At 37.5% G+C, this 13420-nt stretch overlaps 3 protein-coding genes across 8 annotated transcripts in view; all 3 read right to left on the minus strand.

Annotated features, from left to right (window-relative positions):
* The window catches only part of fnip1 (folliculin interacting protein 1), a 37217-nt gene extending 33546 nt beyond the window's left edge, over nt 1-3671 (minus strand). For 2 of the 3 annotated variants that reach the window (XM_008426872.2, XM_008426870.2), the window contains exon 1: nt 3475-3671. In XM_008426872.2, the coding sequence (XP_008425094.1) occupies nt 3475-3566 (92 nt within the window). In that variant the 5' untranslated portion in view covers nt 3567-3671. The remainder of the gene's footprint in view (nt 1-3474) is intronic. The other variant, XM_008426873.2, reaches the window with a different exon arrangement.
* A 398-nt stretch (nt 3672-4069) lies between these two features.
* LOC103475330 (U1 small nuclear ribonucleoprotein component SNU71) lies at nt 4070-8938 on the minus strand. Of its 2 annotated transcripts, none has more exons than XM_008426875.2 (8): nt 8760-8938; nt 7644-7741; nt 7176-7509; nt 5771-5893; nt 5638-5677; nt 5146-5201; nt 5041-5072; nt 4070-4955 (listed from the first exon to the last, which is right to left on the minus strand). In XM_008426875.2, the coding sequence occupies exons 1-8, from the start codon at nt 8857-8859 to the stop codon at nt 4581-4583; spliced, it is 1158 nt and encodes a 385-aa protein (XP_008425097.1). In that variant the 5' UTR covers nt 8860-8938; the 3' UTR covers nt 4070-4580. The 2 variants fall into 2 exon arrangements, with proteins under 2 accessions (XP_008425097.1, XP_008425096.1); XM_008426874.2 differs by having other exon boundaries at nt 7638-7741.
* A 713-nt stretch (nt 8939-9651) lies between these two features.
* The window catches only part of acsl6 (acyl-CoA synthetase long chain family member 6), a 39070-nt gene continuing 35301 nt past the window's right edge, over nt 9652-13420 (minus strand). For all 3 annotated transcript variants that reach the window (XM_008426876.2, XM_008426879.1, XM_008426877.2), the window contains exons 16-21: nt 12541-12629; nt 12273-12389; nt 12041-12184; nt 11824-11925; nt 11671-11742; nt 9652-11282 (exon numbers count right to left, since the gene is read on the minus strand). In XM_008426876.2, the coding sequence (XP_008425098.1) occupies nt 11142-11282; nt 11671-11742; nt 11824-11925; nt 12041-12184; nt 12273-12389; nt 12541-12629 (665 nt within the window). In that variant the 3' untranslated portion in view covers nt 9652-11141. The remainder of the gene's footprint in view (nt 11283-11670; nt 11743-11823; nt 11926-12040; nt 12185-12272; nt 12390-12540; nt 12630-13420) is intronic.

Here is a 13420-nt window from a genome sequence, read left to right on the forward strand (position 1 = left end):
TTAGACCTGCAGCAATAAAATCACATAATAAATTAAGCAAGCACAATAATTTCTCTCTACCAAAAACTGGATGATAAAAGTCTTCAGAACGGTGCTTTGGTCTCGACTAACCATTTTTAAGGATAATTTTCTTAGAGGCTTCATAATTCATTTTATTTGTTGTTTCTATTGTTTTATTTATTTTGGATATTAAAATATCTTCCAGTTCCAGTGTTAAATGTTCATTCAAATTTAAAGTTTATTGATCTTTGAGAATATTCTTGCATTATTATGCCATTACCATTATATTACTCAAAATTTTCTCAAAACAATATTTATTGCAATAACTTCAGGCAGACAATTTTTTTGCCTGGAAAAATTTGTTATCGTGACTTAAAGGAACAACTCTATTCAATTCTTTTTTTTATTTGTACTCCAATTTATCTAATTTATGACTTTAAGAAGCACCTCTATTTTGGTCCGACTATCAAAGTGTCCCCTCCAAACATCTCGTCTCACAGATTTCCCCCCTCCTGAGCCGCTTCATGCTTGATGAATGGACAGCCTATGCCAGAGGTATGGAGAGCACAGCTGACCACGGAGTTAACAGAAACGCCTGCTGACTGTCTGTTTGTTCTAGGACTGATGCCAGGCACCCAGCCCCCTTTAGCGCACACACACACACACACACACACACACACACCGTTTATAATGTTGCTGCAGACCATGGCACCTCTGCGGCCACGGAACGTGCTCAGGCACAGACTCGGGCCAAAGTGCAAGCAGCACCACACGGAGGTGAGCTTTGAGGTCTGCTGGTAGTTTAATCCAGCGGCAGGCACACGGTGGGAGCAGTTTCTTTCACTCACCAGGTATTTACAACTAAAAAGAGCACTTTCCCCTGACTGGCATGCCTGACCCTGAACAGGAATGTGCACAAGAACACACCATGCTGGCACGGAGCCAGAAATCAACCCGGGAGTATCGGGTACCATGCTAACCAGGTCTGTGACGCGTCGCTCTGTGCACTTCTCTATCACCTTAATAAAGTTCTCACGCTGATGTTTCTAAGGAACTTTATTCCTTAGAAATAAAGTTCTAAGGAATAAGAACTTTATTCTTATTCCTTAGAATAAAGTTCTTATTTATTCTAAGGAATAAATAAAAGAATAACTTATTTTATTCTGATAAAAGAAGTGATTCTTTTATCAGAATAACTGATAAAAGAGTAACTTTTATCAGTTATTCTGATAAAAGTTATTCTTTTATCAGAAAAGAATAACTTTTCTGATAAAATGTACTTTTAGGAGTGTTTTTTACTTTTACTTGAGTAAAATGTCTGGATTTTCCGCCCACTGAATGAAAAACGGACATGTTTTAACCAAAGATTCACCAGACACAGCAGTTTTTATTAAAGTTTTATATTGAAAGAAACTGATTTGAACTTCTTTTTTTTTTTTTTGCATTATTTACTTTTTGTTACTTATTTGGATTTGTCATTTTGGTCCTTAAAATACCAAAATGTGCACTTTAAAACTTTATAATTTGGTCCATTTGATGATGTAATTTTTAAATATTAAATAATTGATCATTTAATCAGTTACTCCATACTTGAGTAGACTTTTCACCTAATACTTTTTTTACGCAAGCAGCCATTTCTTGAATGGCAACTTTTTACTTTTGCTTAATTAAGACAGACATTTTTCTTCAAGTAAAATTTGTTCGTACTCCAACAGAGTATTCACCTTTTATTTTTACTCAAAATAATTTCCCAACAATAACAGATTTTTCTATTCAATGTAATGATTTTATGAACAAAAACCTACATTATTTTTTAAAGAGTCAAGGAATGGACATGAAAACTGGTGCTGATGTGACATTTGTGATTAAATATGTTTCACGCCATCGTGAAAAACAAAAATATACAAATTTAAAAAACAACAATTATTCCTACTTTAGCCAATATAAAGATTATCGAGTCTTTTTTTCCCCATTTTGATACTTATGCAAAAATAGGGTTAGTGTAAAAATGTAATTGTCTCCTAAATCTAAGAGCTGCTTGTTTCACCTTTGGAGGAAACAACTGCTATCAAGCATTTGTGATAACTGCCAAAGATTAATTTCCATCACTCAAACCATAATACAGTCATGCCAATGCATCTCAATGAGATTTAAGTTTGGAGTTTGACTAAAACACACATCATCCAGGTACAGAAGCAGCAAATTAGCCACAGAGCACCACAACACAATAAATGTGACTTTTGGGGAAAAATATGCCTCAAAGCTCTCATGGCTGCATTTTTTGCCATTCTTATAGCTGAATTATCACCATTAGATATTGTATGAATGCCAAGTAATTTTGGTAGGACGGCAAATCAAGGGAAAGTTCATCATTTTGTTTACTACATTTCTAAGTATTGGCTTTATAACGGTTTGTTTCTGAATTTCCTACTTTATATCAGACAAATGCAAGTTTTTAATAATTTTTCAGGTGTGGCCAAAATCAGCTTTAAAAATTATGTTTTGATTTAACAGGAGGGCAATTACCTTCACACACATGCAAGTTGGCTAACATAGCTTTTTCCAACATTAGTATTTGAAATATTGGTGAGACAAAAAACTAAAACACCAGAAATCTGCAAGATAAAAAGTAGCTTATTGACAGAACCGAGTTTAAAACCAGGTGTTTTGCAGACATACGGCTGCAAACTCAGAAATTAAATATAAATAGCCCCTGAGAGATTATTAGAAAATATATTTGCAATCACTCATTAACGATATAAACGCTTGAGGAGACAAATGCATGATCTGGGACTGATCTAAAGAGGCCAACTGAAGCAATCACATGCTCTCCATGCTCACCACAGCACACAGTGTCCTCCGCTGACTGACTGCACTATCAGGGAGAACAAAACCAAGAGAAACCACTGGCACTTTGCTCCATAAGAACTAAAATCAAGCAGCTGTTGAGACGTAAATTGATAATTTCTCATCACAATAATGGACCTCTAAAAGCTGTAACCAAAAACAAAGGAGCGGGGGGATAACTCATTAAGGAAACACGATAACAAAGACGAGGACGCTGCTTCTGGAACTGCCAACACCATAAACTGCTCAGACCAAACCTTAAATGTGAAGTATTTATCGGTAAATTCTGATAAACAGCAGAAATGGTTCAGTGAATGAGCGAAAAGTGGTTGCTAAGGGATGAGGAAACCATCACAGCGCGTGCAGCAGCAACCTTGTGCGCTAGCATTAGCGTGTTAGCTAACAGTACCAGCAGGCACAACACGTCTCTCACGTCTTCGTGGAGTTTTGCCTCAGTCAAGTTGAAATAACAAAATTATACAGGCTGTTTGCGGACAGTCCGCTCTCAATTTAAAACAAGTATCTCCTGGAAAGTGTTAAGACAGCAATACAACAAAGCCAATATCAGAATTAACGTTAGCGTAGCCAACGTTGCATACAAACATTGACACACACACACAAAGGTACCTGAAAGCTGGGTCCTCCTTGCTACATCTCGGTGGCGGCGACGACAGCGCATTTCTCTTGTTAAAAAGTTTCTGAAAAAGGGTCGGAGGCATTTTGTACCAAAAATAAATTCGGTACACGCTTTCTTTTGTTTTCACATCCAGGAGCGAATCTCGTTCCTTGTAACGATCTCCATGGGTGTCACAGTCATATGACGGGCATTAGTCACAGGGGCTGCTTGGTAACCTGCTACTTCATTCTGATTGGCCAGGGACGTACGCGGCTATTGAGACGGATTTACGTGATTGGCTGGTATTTTTGGTGAAGTAACCACGTGGTAAGTGTGTTCGCTGTGTTGATGTTTTGTTGGGAATCGCGTCTGCGTGAAATGTATTCGCAGAAATGATTTAAATTCGGCTTTTAACCAGCTGGCAACACACGAGCAGTCATCCATTAAATACGTGCACATTGAAAGATGATAAGTAAGCAAATAAATAAATGTGTGAACAAAAATATTTCACCTTATGTCGCAAAATCTTTATTCATGCAAACTCCTAAATCAGCAAAAATCTTCAAACCGACACTTATAGACATGAATAATGAAAAATCTAACATGCATATATTACACATTTAATTTTTATTATGTTTTAAGTTAAACTAAATCCATTGAAAACGCAAAACATCAAAAGTATACATATAAATAGAGAGAAACACAGAACACAACAAATACAAACATATTTTTTTCTTTTAACACTAGAAAGTTATTGTTATATGTATATTTATCAAGGGTTATTAAATACATATCTGCCATCTAGTGGCCATTTTTRKTAAGTACATTTTAAATGTATTTGAGCAAAAATTAAAAGTATCAGCAAAGCATTTAAATCAGCAGACAAAATGAAAATATAGCGTTTGAGACACCGTTTACAATTGTCAGAAAGAAAGAAAAACATAAAATGATTAGAACAGATGGTGTTAAATTAAAGTAAGGTGTAATACAAAGAAAAATATTTAAAGAAAGTCAAACTTTTACTTGGATCATGTAGTTTGAAACCTCTACCTGTTCCCTTTAAATATTACACACTGAAGGTTGTATCTGCTTTGCACAACATCTATTCATCTCCGTATCATTCACTGGTTTGCACACCTGATTTGAAGGGAAAGAAAACAGCACTTCTAAGTTTGACAGATGTTTCTTTCATTTTGTGAAGAAAGGCTCTTGTTTCGTCATCATTCACAAAGCGAAAGAACGATGCTTTTTCTGAGCATGTTCTTCCAGGCCTCTTCACAGCCAGCGGTAATGGTTGAGCTTTAAAGCTGGTCTCACTTCTTCTGGAGGTCATGGGATCAGGTTTTATTTTCTGCAGAGGTCTTGAGGAACTGCTGGTGTTTTTTCCACTCGTTGCAGGGGATTTGATTTCTTTCTCATTTTGAATCTCAGTTGCATCAAGGCTTTTGAACCTAACTTTCTTCCTAAAGGTAATTGGCTTCCTCTCTGAGCGCTAGAGTGAATTTATATTCGAACATGACTACGAATATTATTCATTTTAAATGGGGAGAAGAAAAAAAAAAAGAAGTGAAACTTACTTTTGGAGAGGTTTCCTTCTTAAAGGCTTGATCTGCAAATTAAAAATAAGAAAATAAAAATGTACTCTTAGATAACAGTATGTCTTGTTAAAGTTGGTGTATTACCTGAGTGACTTGCACTTATGTTCAGTTTTCCTTCATCTTCAGGAGTTTTGTGGTAGCTTGATAAAAAATAAAAGATTAAACAATTGTTAATCCTCAACATGATCAGTTTACTTTAAGTGACTTTTCTAAAGAGATGTACCAAGAAAAGAAAAATACATTAGATTGTTATTGGACATTTTTTCAGTCTTATAGGCAGATCAAACAAAAATTATAATAATTTGAGGTTTTAAAATAATTACTAAATGTACTGAAACTAAGAATCTTTACTATAAATCTATAAATTAATTTAAAACCAGAATGTATTGTGATGAATTTTATGATTTAATGCATAAACTGGAATAATATTTTACTCCATCTATTTTCTGCTGGATTCAAAATTACTACCTCACATAATTATAAATAATTTCAATTATTAAAGAAGAACATTAATTAGTATTGGCCAAGTAAAGATCAATTATTAACCATCTAGTTGGAAAATAAACAAACATTTACCTGATCTCACACTTTTCCTCAGCTAAACTCAAAGAAGCATCTGCAAAAGCAAAGCTGGGAATTATTTCTGATTTCAGAACTGTGACTAAAGCTTTCTGCGTTGTTGTGTGAACACTCGTCTTTGTAGAATCACCGATGATGGTAGACAGGTTGGGTTGATGATGAGAGTGAATATTCTCCGCACGGCTGTCTTCCAACAAGGTGGAATTTTTCACTTGAAGCAAATCATCCCTACTGGGAAAAGTCATTGTGTCCACTGTTTTGACAAGAAAAGAAAAAGAAAAAGTTTTTATCATGATGTTGAATACTTGTGAAAGTATTCGACTGTATTCATTTTAAAATTCAGCCTATTAAGTAGCACATACCTGTGAAATGAAAATAATAAAAATCTGGTACACATTTGTATTCAGGCTCCTATTAAAATTTTAATAGCAAAACCAGTTTATTTTTTATTTGCTAAATAAATAACATAATATTTTAATGAAATAAGCAAAATAGTGTAAATTATAGATTCAAAACAAAAACAGTCCTGCAGATTTGCCTGCTTAGAAAAAAAACCCAGCAAACCGTTTACTAAAATTTTCATCTTTTGGCATTTTTTGTCTTAGCAACAAAAATAAAGCATGGCTCACTCTTGCTTTATTTTGACAGGTTTCTTAAACATTTGTGCCCAAGATGGCAGTTTAGCTAAAGTCTCTAATGGTTTTGGCCTCTATTATTAATAAATATAATTAAAAGCAAAAAAACCTGAATACCTTGTGCTTCACTTTACATTTTCCATTTGAAACGAGTAAAAAATCCCAGTTTTAAACCCAAAGTCGTGTCTAAAGTTCTCTACAAGCTTATCCAAAATCTGTCTGCATCTGTTGGTTCGTTCATGTTCTTTATCCATGTTTAGTCTGTTTATTAATTGGGGAACTTCTGGAGATAACTTGGTTGTTCTGGATTTTATTTGGGGTGAATACAAACCCACTCCACACTTTTCAGACTATTTTTGAAAGCAAAACATCCATCCATCCATTTTCTTTAACCCTTGTCCCTCAGTGGGGTCGGGAGGGTTGCTGGTGCCCATCTCCAGCTAACGTTCTGGGCGAGAGGCGGGGTCACCTGGACAGGTCGCCAGACTGTCGCAGGGCAACACAGAGACACACAACCATACACACACACTCACACCTAGGGGCAATCTGGAGAGGCCAATTAACCTGACAGTCATGTTTTTGGACTGTGGGAGGAAACCGGAGTACCCGGAGAAAACCCACCATGCACAGGGAGAACATGGAGACTCCATGCAGAAAGACCGGGGCCGGGAATCAAACCCAGAACCTTCTTGCTGTAAGGCAACAGCTCTACCAACTGCGCCACTGTGCAGCCCAAAAGCAAAACAAAAAAGTGAAAATAATAGATCACTTTACTTTCGCATCACTTGCACTTCTTTCTGTTGGTTTGTCCAAAAATATACATTGAGGTTTGGTGACCAAAATGTTAAAATATTCATGATGTTCTTTACCAAACCACAAACCCTGGATGGACGAACATACCACTCCTTTCCTTTCTGAAGATCTCTGGGGAGGATGAGTTGCTAATGGTTGTTGAGGCATCAGCCTCATCATAGTCATCGTCGTCATCAGAGTCGTAATTATCATCGTCGTCATCGTCCTCCTCTGAGTTTAAAGTTGACTCTGCTTCCATGACGCAAGACGTCCCACTCTCTGGAGTCCCACCACATCGTTTAACCTCTGGGATGAGTTGGTCTGTAACTGTTGGGGAAACTTTTCCTGACACGTTTTGTTGGCCAGACGCTTTAACAACCGATGCGACGCATGAAGCTGGTTGGCTTCGTCTGTTTTTAGTAAGCGGCGCAGAAGCACTAACCTGGGAATGCACAAGCAAAATGAATCAGGCTTGAGAGGCAGAGGTTGATTTAAAACAGTCAAATATATATTAAATGTTTATCATTAAAACTAATTTGAAGGTTTAGTTAAAAAAAATAAAAGCGTTACCCGTACAGGGCTCACTGGTTTGAGTTTGGGTTCATTTATTTCTTCTTCCTCTATCCTTTCTGGTAATGTGTCATAGCATTTTCTGGTCAGAAGTCGCTTATATCCTGAAAATTTAGAACAAAGTATAATTTATCATACTCTGATTACCCTAAAGGGAGCTTTATGCCTGATTTTCAGGACTCTGGATTATATTTTGATCAGCTGTAGCTCAAAAATCAAATGAAGACTGGTGAAGCATTGAGTTAAAAAACAATAAGTGCCTTCTCAGATTTTAAAACATAAAAAAAAGGACAATTTCAATCCTAATTTTGGTTTGGTGATAATACCCACAATTGTGCTTTGCTGCTTTTTTTTGTGGCATTTACATAAGTCTAGATCTTGAAACCAAAATGATTTGGGAAACCATCCATCCATCCATCCATCCATCCATTTTCTTACACCCTTGTCCCTTAGTGGGGTTGGAAGGGGTGCTGGTGCCCATCTCCAGCTAGCATGCCGGGTGAGAGGTGGGGTAACCTGGACCGGTCGCCAGTCTGTCGCAGGGCAACACAGAGACACGCAGGACACACAGCCATGCACACACACACACCTAGGGACAATTTGGAGAGACCAGTCATGTTTTTGGACTGTGKGAGGAAACCGGAGTACCCGGAGAAAACCCACCATGCACAGGTGCAGAAAGACCAGGGCCGGGAATCGAACCCAGAACCTTCTTGCTGCAAGGCAACAGCTCTACCAACTGCGCCACTGTGCAGCCCTGATTTGGGAAACCAAATCTAGAATTTATATCATTTTTGGAACCTGAAAATTCTGAATCCTGAGATTAAAGTCAGAATTCAGACAAAAATAATTCCGTAAATCTGAGAAAAAGTCAGAATTCTAAGAAAAAAAAGAAGAAAAAAAACCAACACTATTCTCAAATTAAAATAAAAAATTCTGAAAAAAAGGTCAGAATTAATGTTTATTTCCCCGTGTCTTCTTCCGTAGTGTTCAGACATACTAATTAAGTTTAAATAATAACATTATCTGCAGCTGATCATCTTCCCAAAAAGCAGTAAAAGAGGCTTTATTGAAGTACATAACTAGTGTCAAAGTTAGCTTAAACCGTTTCCTGTTTCTTACTCTCTCGCCTCCGGGTCGCCAACCTTACGGGTGTTCCTCCTTTGTAAGGGATCCCGCTGTCACGGCGAACTTTAACTTGAGTGCGCTTGAGTCGCTCCATTTCCTTTTAAACGTTTTCTCAGATCACCAGTTAATTAAATARTTTTTGTCAACAGCCGCTCGCCACGGTCCGGGCGTTGCCTAGCAACCATGCACACCTGCTGACTGTTTGACGTGTTTTCTGTTCCGAGGTTTGGTTCCGTGCGAATTGTGAATAGTTTTAGGCTAATGATAAAAAAAAAAAAAAAAAAGAAATAGTATGAAATATAAAATCCAATTCGATTAAAAATATTCCATTAAGGGAATTAAATGTGTTGGCAACTCAATTATGAAAACATCATATGAACTGACAGGTGTAATTTATCACCACGGGGAAAAACAGGTGATCCAACTTAATTTGTTACAAGTGATCAAACTAAGTATATCCGAGTAAATCAGAGATGGGTAGTAACTAGTTATATTTACTTGAGTAACTTTTGGGGGAAAATTTTTCTTTTAGGAGTATTTTTACGTACGTTTCCTTTTTGACTTTTACTTGAATATTACAAAGTATCGCTTCTCTTGAGTAAAATCTCAGGATACTTTACTCAACGTGACTTCACTGAATGAAGAACAAGCTGTTTTAACCAAAAGTTCAGGTTTTATGTTTCATAAGTTGTACGGTATACAGAAAGAAATTGATTTGAAAAAATGCTTCTTTTGCCTCAATTTTATTTATATGAATTAATTTCATTTTGATCCTCAAATTGCCAAAATTTCCACATAACTTCATATTAAATGATCATTGTTTGTTTCCCTGACAGACAAAACGCTGACATTTCATAGCAGCAAAAAACAACAGACTCGTTTAAAATCATTCCAGAATATCTTTAATTTCACTGCCCTGCTCCTGTCGCCCCGCCCTCCCTCATCCCTTTTGCAGCGATGAATCATTACAAGGATATGGTGCTGATTCCATTGTACATCAGAATACATAAATAAATTAAGTACAATTTTCCTACAACACGCAAAAAAGAGAGAACAAAAACAAAAAGTCATTCAAAACGGTTGATTTTAATAAATATGCTTACATCTACCTGCCCTCGTTTATGTACATCCACATTGTTTATGCTTTGGGACGGTAATCAACTTTAAAAGCAAATGCATTACTACTATTTGTAAACCCTTCAAACAAAACACATGTACCCCATGTTTAAAAGTTGTTTGTTCTGTTAACCCTCCATCGCTCTGAGCCGAGTTTCGTAACCCAGCCTCATGTTGCGTTGAAAGCCAAATGGTCTCAGCATTGCATGGCAAACTGCATGCTTTGCCCTAATCCCTGGTTTTGCATTCATTCATTCATTCATTGATTTTTTTTTTTTGTTTAGTTTTTACCAGACCTATTCTTTGTGCAGAAAAGAATGGAAAATAAAGCAGCGACTGGACCAGCTGAGGCGACAGCTTCATCTGGCCGGTTCCTTACATTGAACAAAGTGCATGCATGCTGAATGTCTGGCCACAGTCGTGTAGTGATGACTCTCCCTGCAATGAATGAGTTAAAAACAGATTTTCATTTGGGTAAATGCTCCGCACTAAGCAGAGCAGAGGTTTGCAGAAAGGTGGATTCACATTAGTCTCGTTTCCCACTTTTAGAAATCTCTTGCAGCTACTCTACACACAATTACGTCAAACTTGTGGTCACACACTTGTTTGTCTGGCTGATTGAAGCTGGASGGAGGGGAGCAGAGTGACAGGAAGTGATGATCAGGTCAATGTTGAGGCGTTTCTTTCTGCCTCTGGGATCCTAGCAGTGATTTGTTTGGATCAGTAGCAGGTAGCAGTGTTGGTAAGTTTAATGTGCCTAATTTAAAGCCAATATAACAAAAGACAGCATGAAACATATGTAAAAACACACATTGTCATAAATATTTATTTTCCATTTACTGTTTTAGATTAAATATGCTGTTCTATGCTGCCCTCTAGTGGACGGCGCCRTGTTAAACACTGACTTGCTTCTTTAGTTTTGATTGGTTTTTCACGTGACAAATTCATGCTGCAAGGGAAACTACAACCAATTATCCCAGAATAAAAGTTAAACAGCTTCTTGAGCATATAGCTGAGTTTATCTATACAGTAAATGCATAAATATGAGAAATAAATATGACAATGTGCACCGTCTTCCCTTTATTCAGTTTTTTTTTTAGGTTGTTCTGAACAGCCATTTTAAATCTTCCACGTTTGAGACAGTTGTGGTTTACTTTCCCAAAGCATGTTCTGGCTCATGAGATGCAGTATTGTCCCACTGCAGGTAGAAACAGATCTTTGTGTCGGGATGCTCAAAGGAAAACGCGCTCATGGTGGCCTTCACATGGAGATGCTGCTGTAGAGGTCGTCGATCTTCTTCTTGAAGAACTCCTTCAGCTCGGGTCGCCTGGCCTTTAGCGTCGGGGTCAGGAGGCCGTTCTCGATGGAGAACATCTCATTGTGGATGTAGATGTTCTTCACCTTTGGAAAATGGAAACAACGACCGGTKTGAGATTGATTTATGACCCAATACTCAATCTTTTTCCCTCAGAAAAAATGGAATTTGTTAGGAATTTGTTAACCAAGAAGCAAGCCTGCTGGTAACTGGTGGAGTACCAGTGTCACTGGACCCAGTTTGACTTCAACATGGACTGAAATAGTGCAGACCAAGAAAAAAAAAAGAAAAAAAAAACAGTTCCAATATCAACATCTTCATGCTCAACGTAAATTAACAGCTTCCAGAAAAAAAATATTAATGAGTTTTTGCATTTGCAAACTTTAATCTGGCTTTTTGCAGAGAAAAATCTTTGCAGGTTTCAAAGAATTTTGGAGTTCATTTGGTTATTGGTAACGCGTGGAAATGCTTTACCTGCTCAAACGACAGGAGGCCATTAGCTTTGCCCAGACGCACCAAATCCTCCAGGATAGCCTTCTTCAATTCCTGTTAACAGAATGTATAAGTGTTAACTTTAGATTAGTTGTGGAATCATTTAGAATGAATGTTTGCAGAAGTTTTACYCACCGTGTTTTTACAAAGGTCCTTGTAAGTTCCCTGAATACCTTTCTTCTTGGCCCACTCAGGCATCACTTCAGGGTCAGGAACCACGATTCCCACCAAGCAGGACTGGAGCAAGCAGTCACAACGTCAACCCAAGAGATAAAACAACAAGCCTAAGGATTCTAGAGGAGAAGTTACAAATGAAACTCTGTGAATTTGATAGAAAGGTTTGACGTCGTACCTGCAGACTGTCGCCGTGAACGTAGAGCTGCGCCACCGGTTCGCTCCTGATGTAGATGTTCTCGATCTTCTCAGGGGAGATGTACTCGCCCTGCGCCAGCTTGAAGATGTGTTTTTTCCTGTCGATGATCTTCAGCGTGCCGTTCTACACCAGACGACAAAGCGAACAGAACCTCAGCGCCTTTCGGAACGTCTCTGCATGACACAGCTGGTGYTAGCTTTATGTAACGTACTGGTAACCATTTGCCGATGTCTCCGGTGTGGAGCCAACGGTCTGCGTCCAGCGTCTCGGCCGTTCTCTCTGGGTCTTTGAGGTAGCCTTTGAACACGTTTGGTCCCTTCACGCAGACCTGAAAGAGTTCGGATGGAAAACTTAATAAACTTAAAAAGAAAGTCAGTGACCTGGTAGACGTTACAGTAATTTRAATAAAACCTTRTATACCATTCAAATAAGCAGTTTGTTATGTTATTATTCTGGCAGGAAAATAATACTTTGCTTACTTCTCCCTCTCCTTTAGATGCAAAGTAGTTCTTTTCAGGAACATCCACCAGTTTAATGAGGTTACATGGCAGSGGAGCGCCAACATGACCTAGAAGAAAACAATGTTAGGTGAATTTTTTAAACCGTTTTAGCAAACTATTTCTGCCTACTATTAAAAACTAAAAAAAWATATATTTGAAAACTGAACAGCAGGGGGCGATGTTACACTGCCTTCATGACTGGTTTGTGCAGCGKTTGACTCAAAACATGTTGAMGCACAGAGGTTTGTAAAAGTTATATAATCCCTTTGATGGCATGACTCTGCACAAACCTTTAATTAAATTATACCTTAAAGGAGCTACAKGTTCTTGTATAAAATGTTTCAATTGTTCAGACAACCTGTTGCAGCAACAATTTTTTTTCAGCTTCCCCCCCAAAAGAAGAAGTTGTATATTTATTAGATAAAWATATAAATTGGATGTTGTGACAGAACATCACATGTAGATGCTGTGCACTRAGTCTCACCTGTCACACAGTTTATATATATTTCAGCAACACAGAACGTCTAAAAAGAGTTTTAAAATCATAATYKAGAAATTGAAAATKAATGACAAACTCAATATTTCTTTTCCAGCTCAGAAATATTATAATTTAAAATGTCTCATTATATGCAGCATCATTAAGGCCAATGTATTTACTATGTAGGTAGAATGCAATCAAAACAGTAGAAGAAATGTTGGCTGGTTTTAGCTGTATATGCAACTTCAAAGCAGTTAATTGCGTTAATATGACAAAAGATAATTTATGTACAACAATAGAGCATAATGGAGGCAATCATAGCCGCTTCTGCTCCTCTGCACCTGCCTGTAGATGTGGGAAACCACCTGGGCGAGCAGGCTG

Source organism: Poecilia reticulata, linkage group LG14 (genome assembly GCF_000633615.1).
Source record: "Poecilia reticulata strain Guanapo linkage group LG14, Guppy_female_1.0+MT, whole genome shotgun sequence".
In the NCBI taxonomy this organism is placed as follows: Eukaryota; Metazoa; Chordata; class Actinopteri; order Cyprinodontiformes; family Poeciliidae; genus Poecilia; species Poecilia reticulata.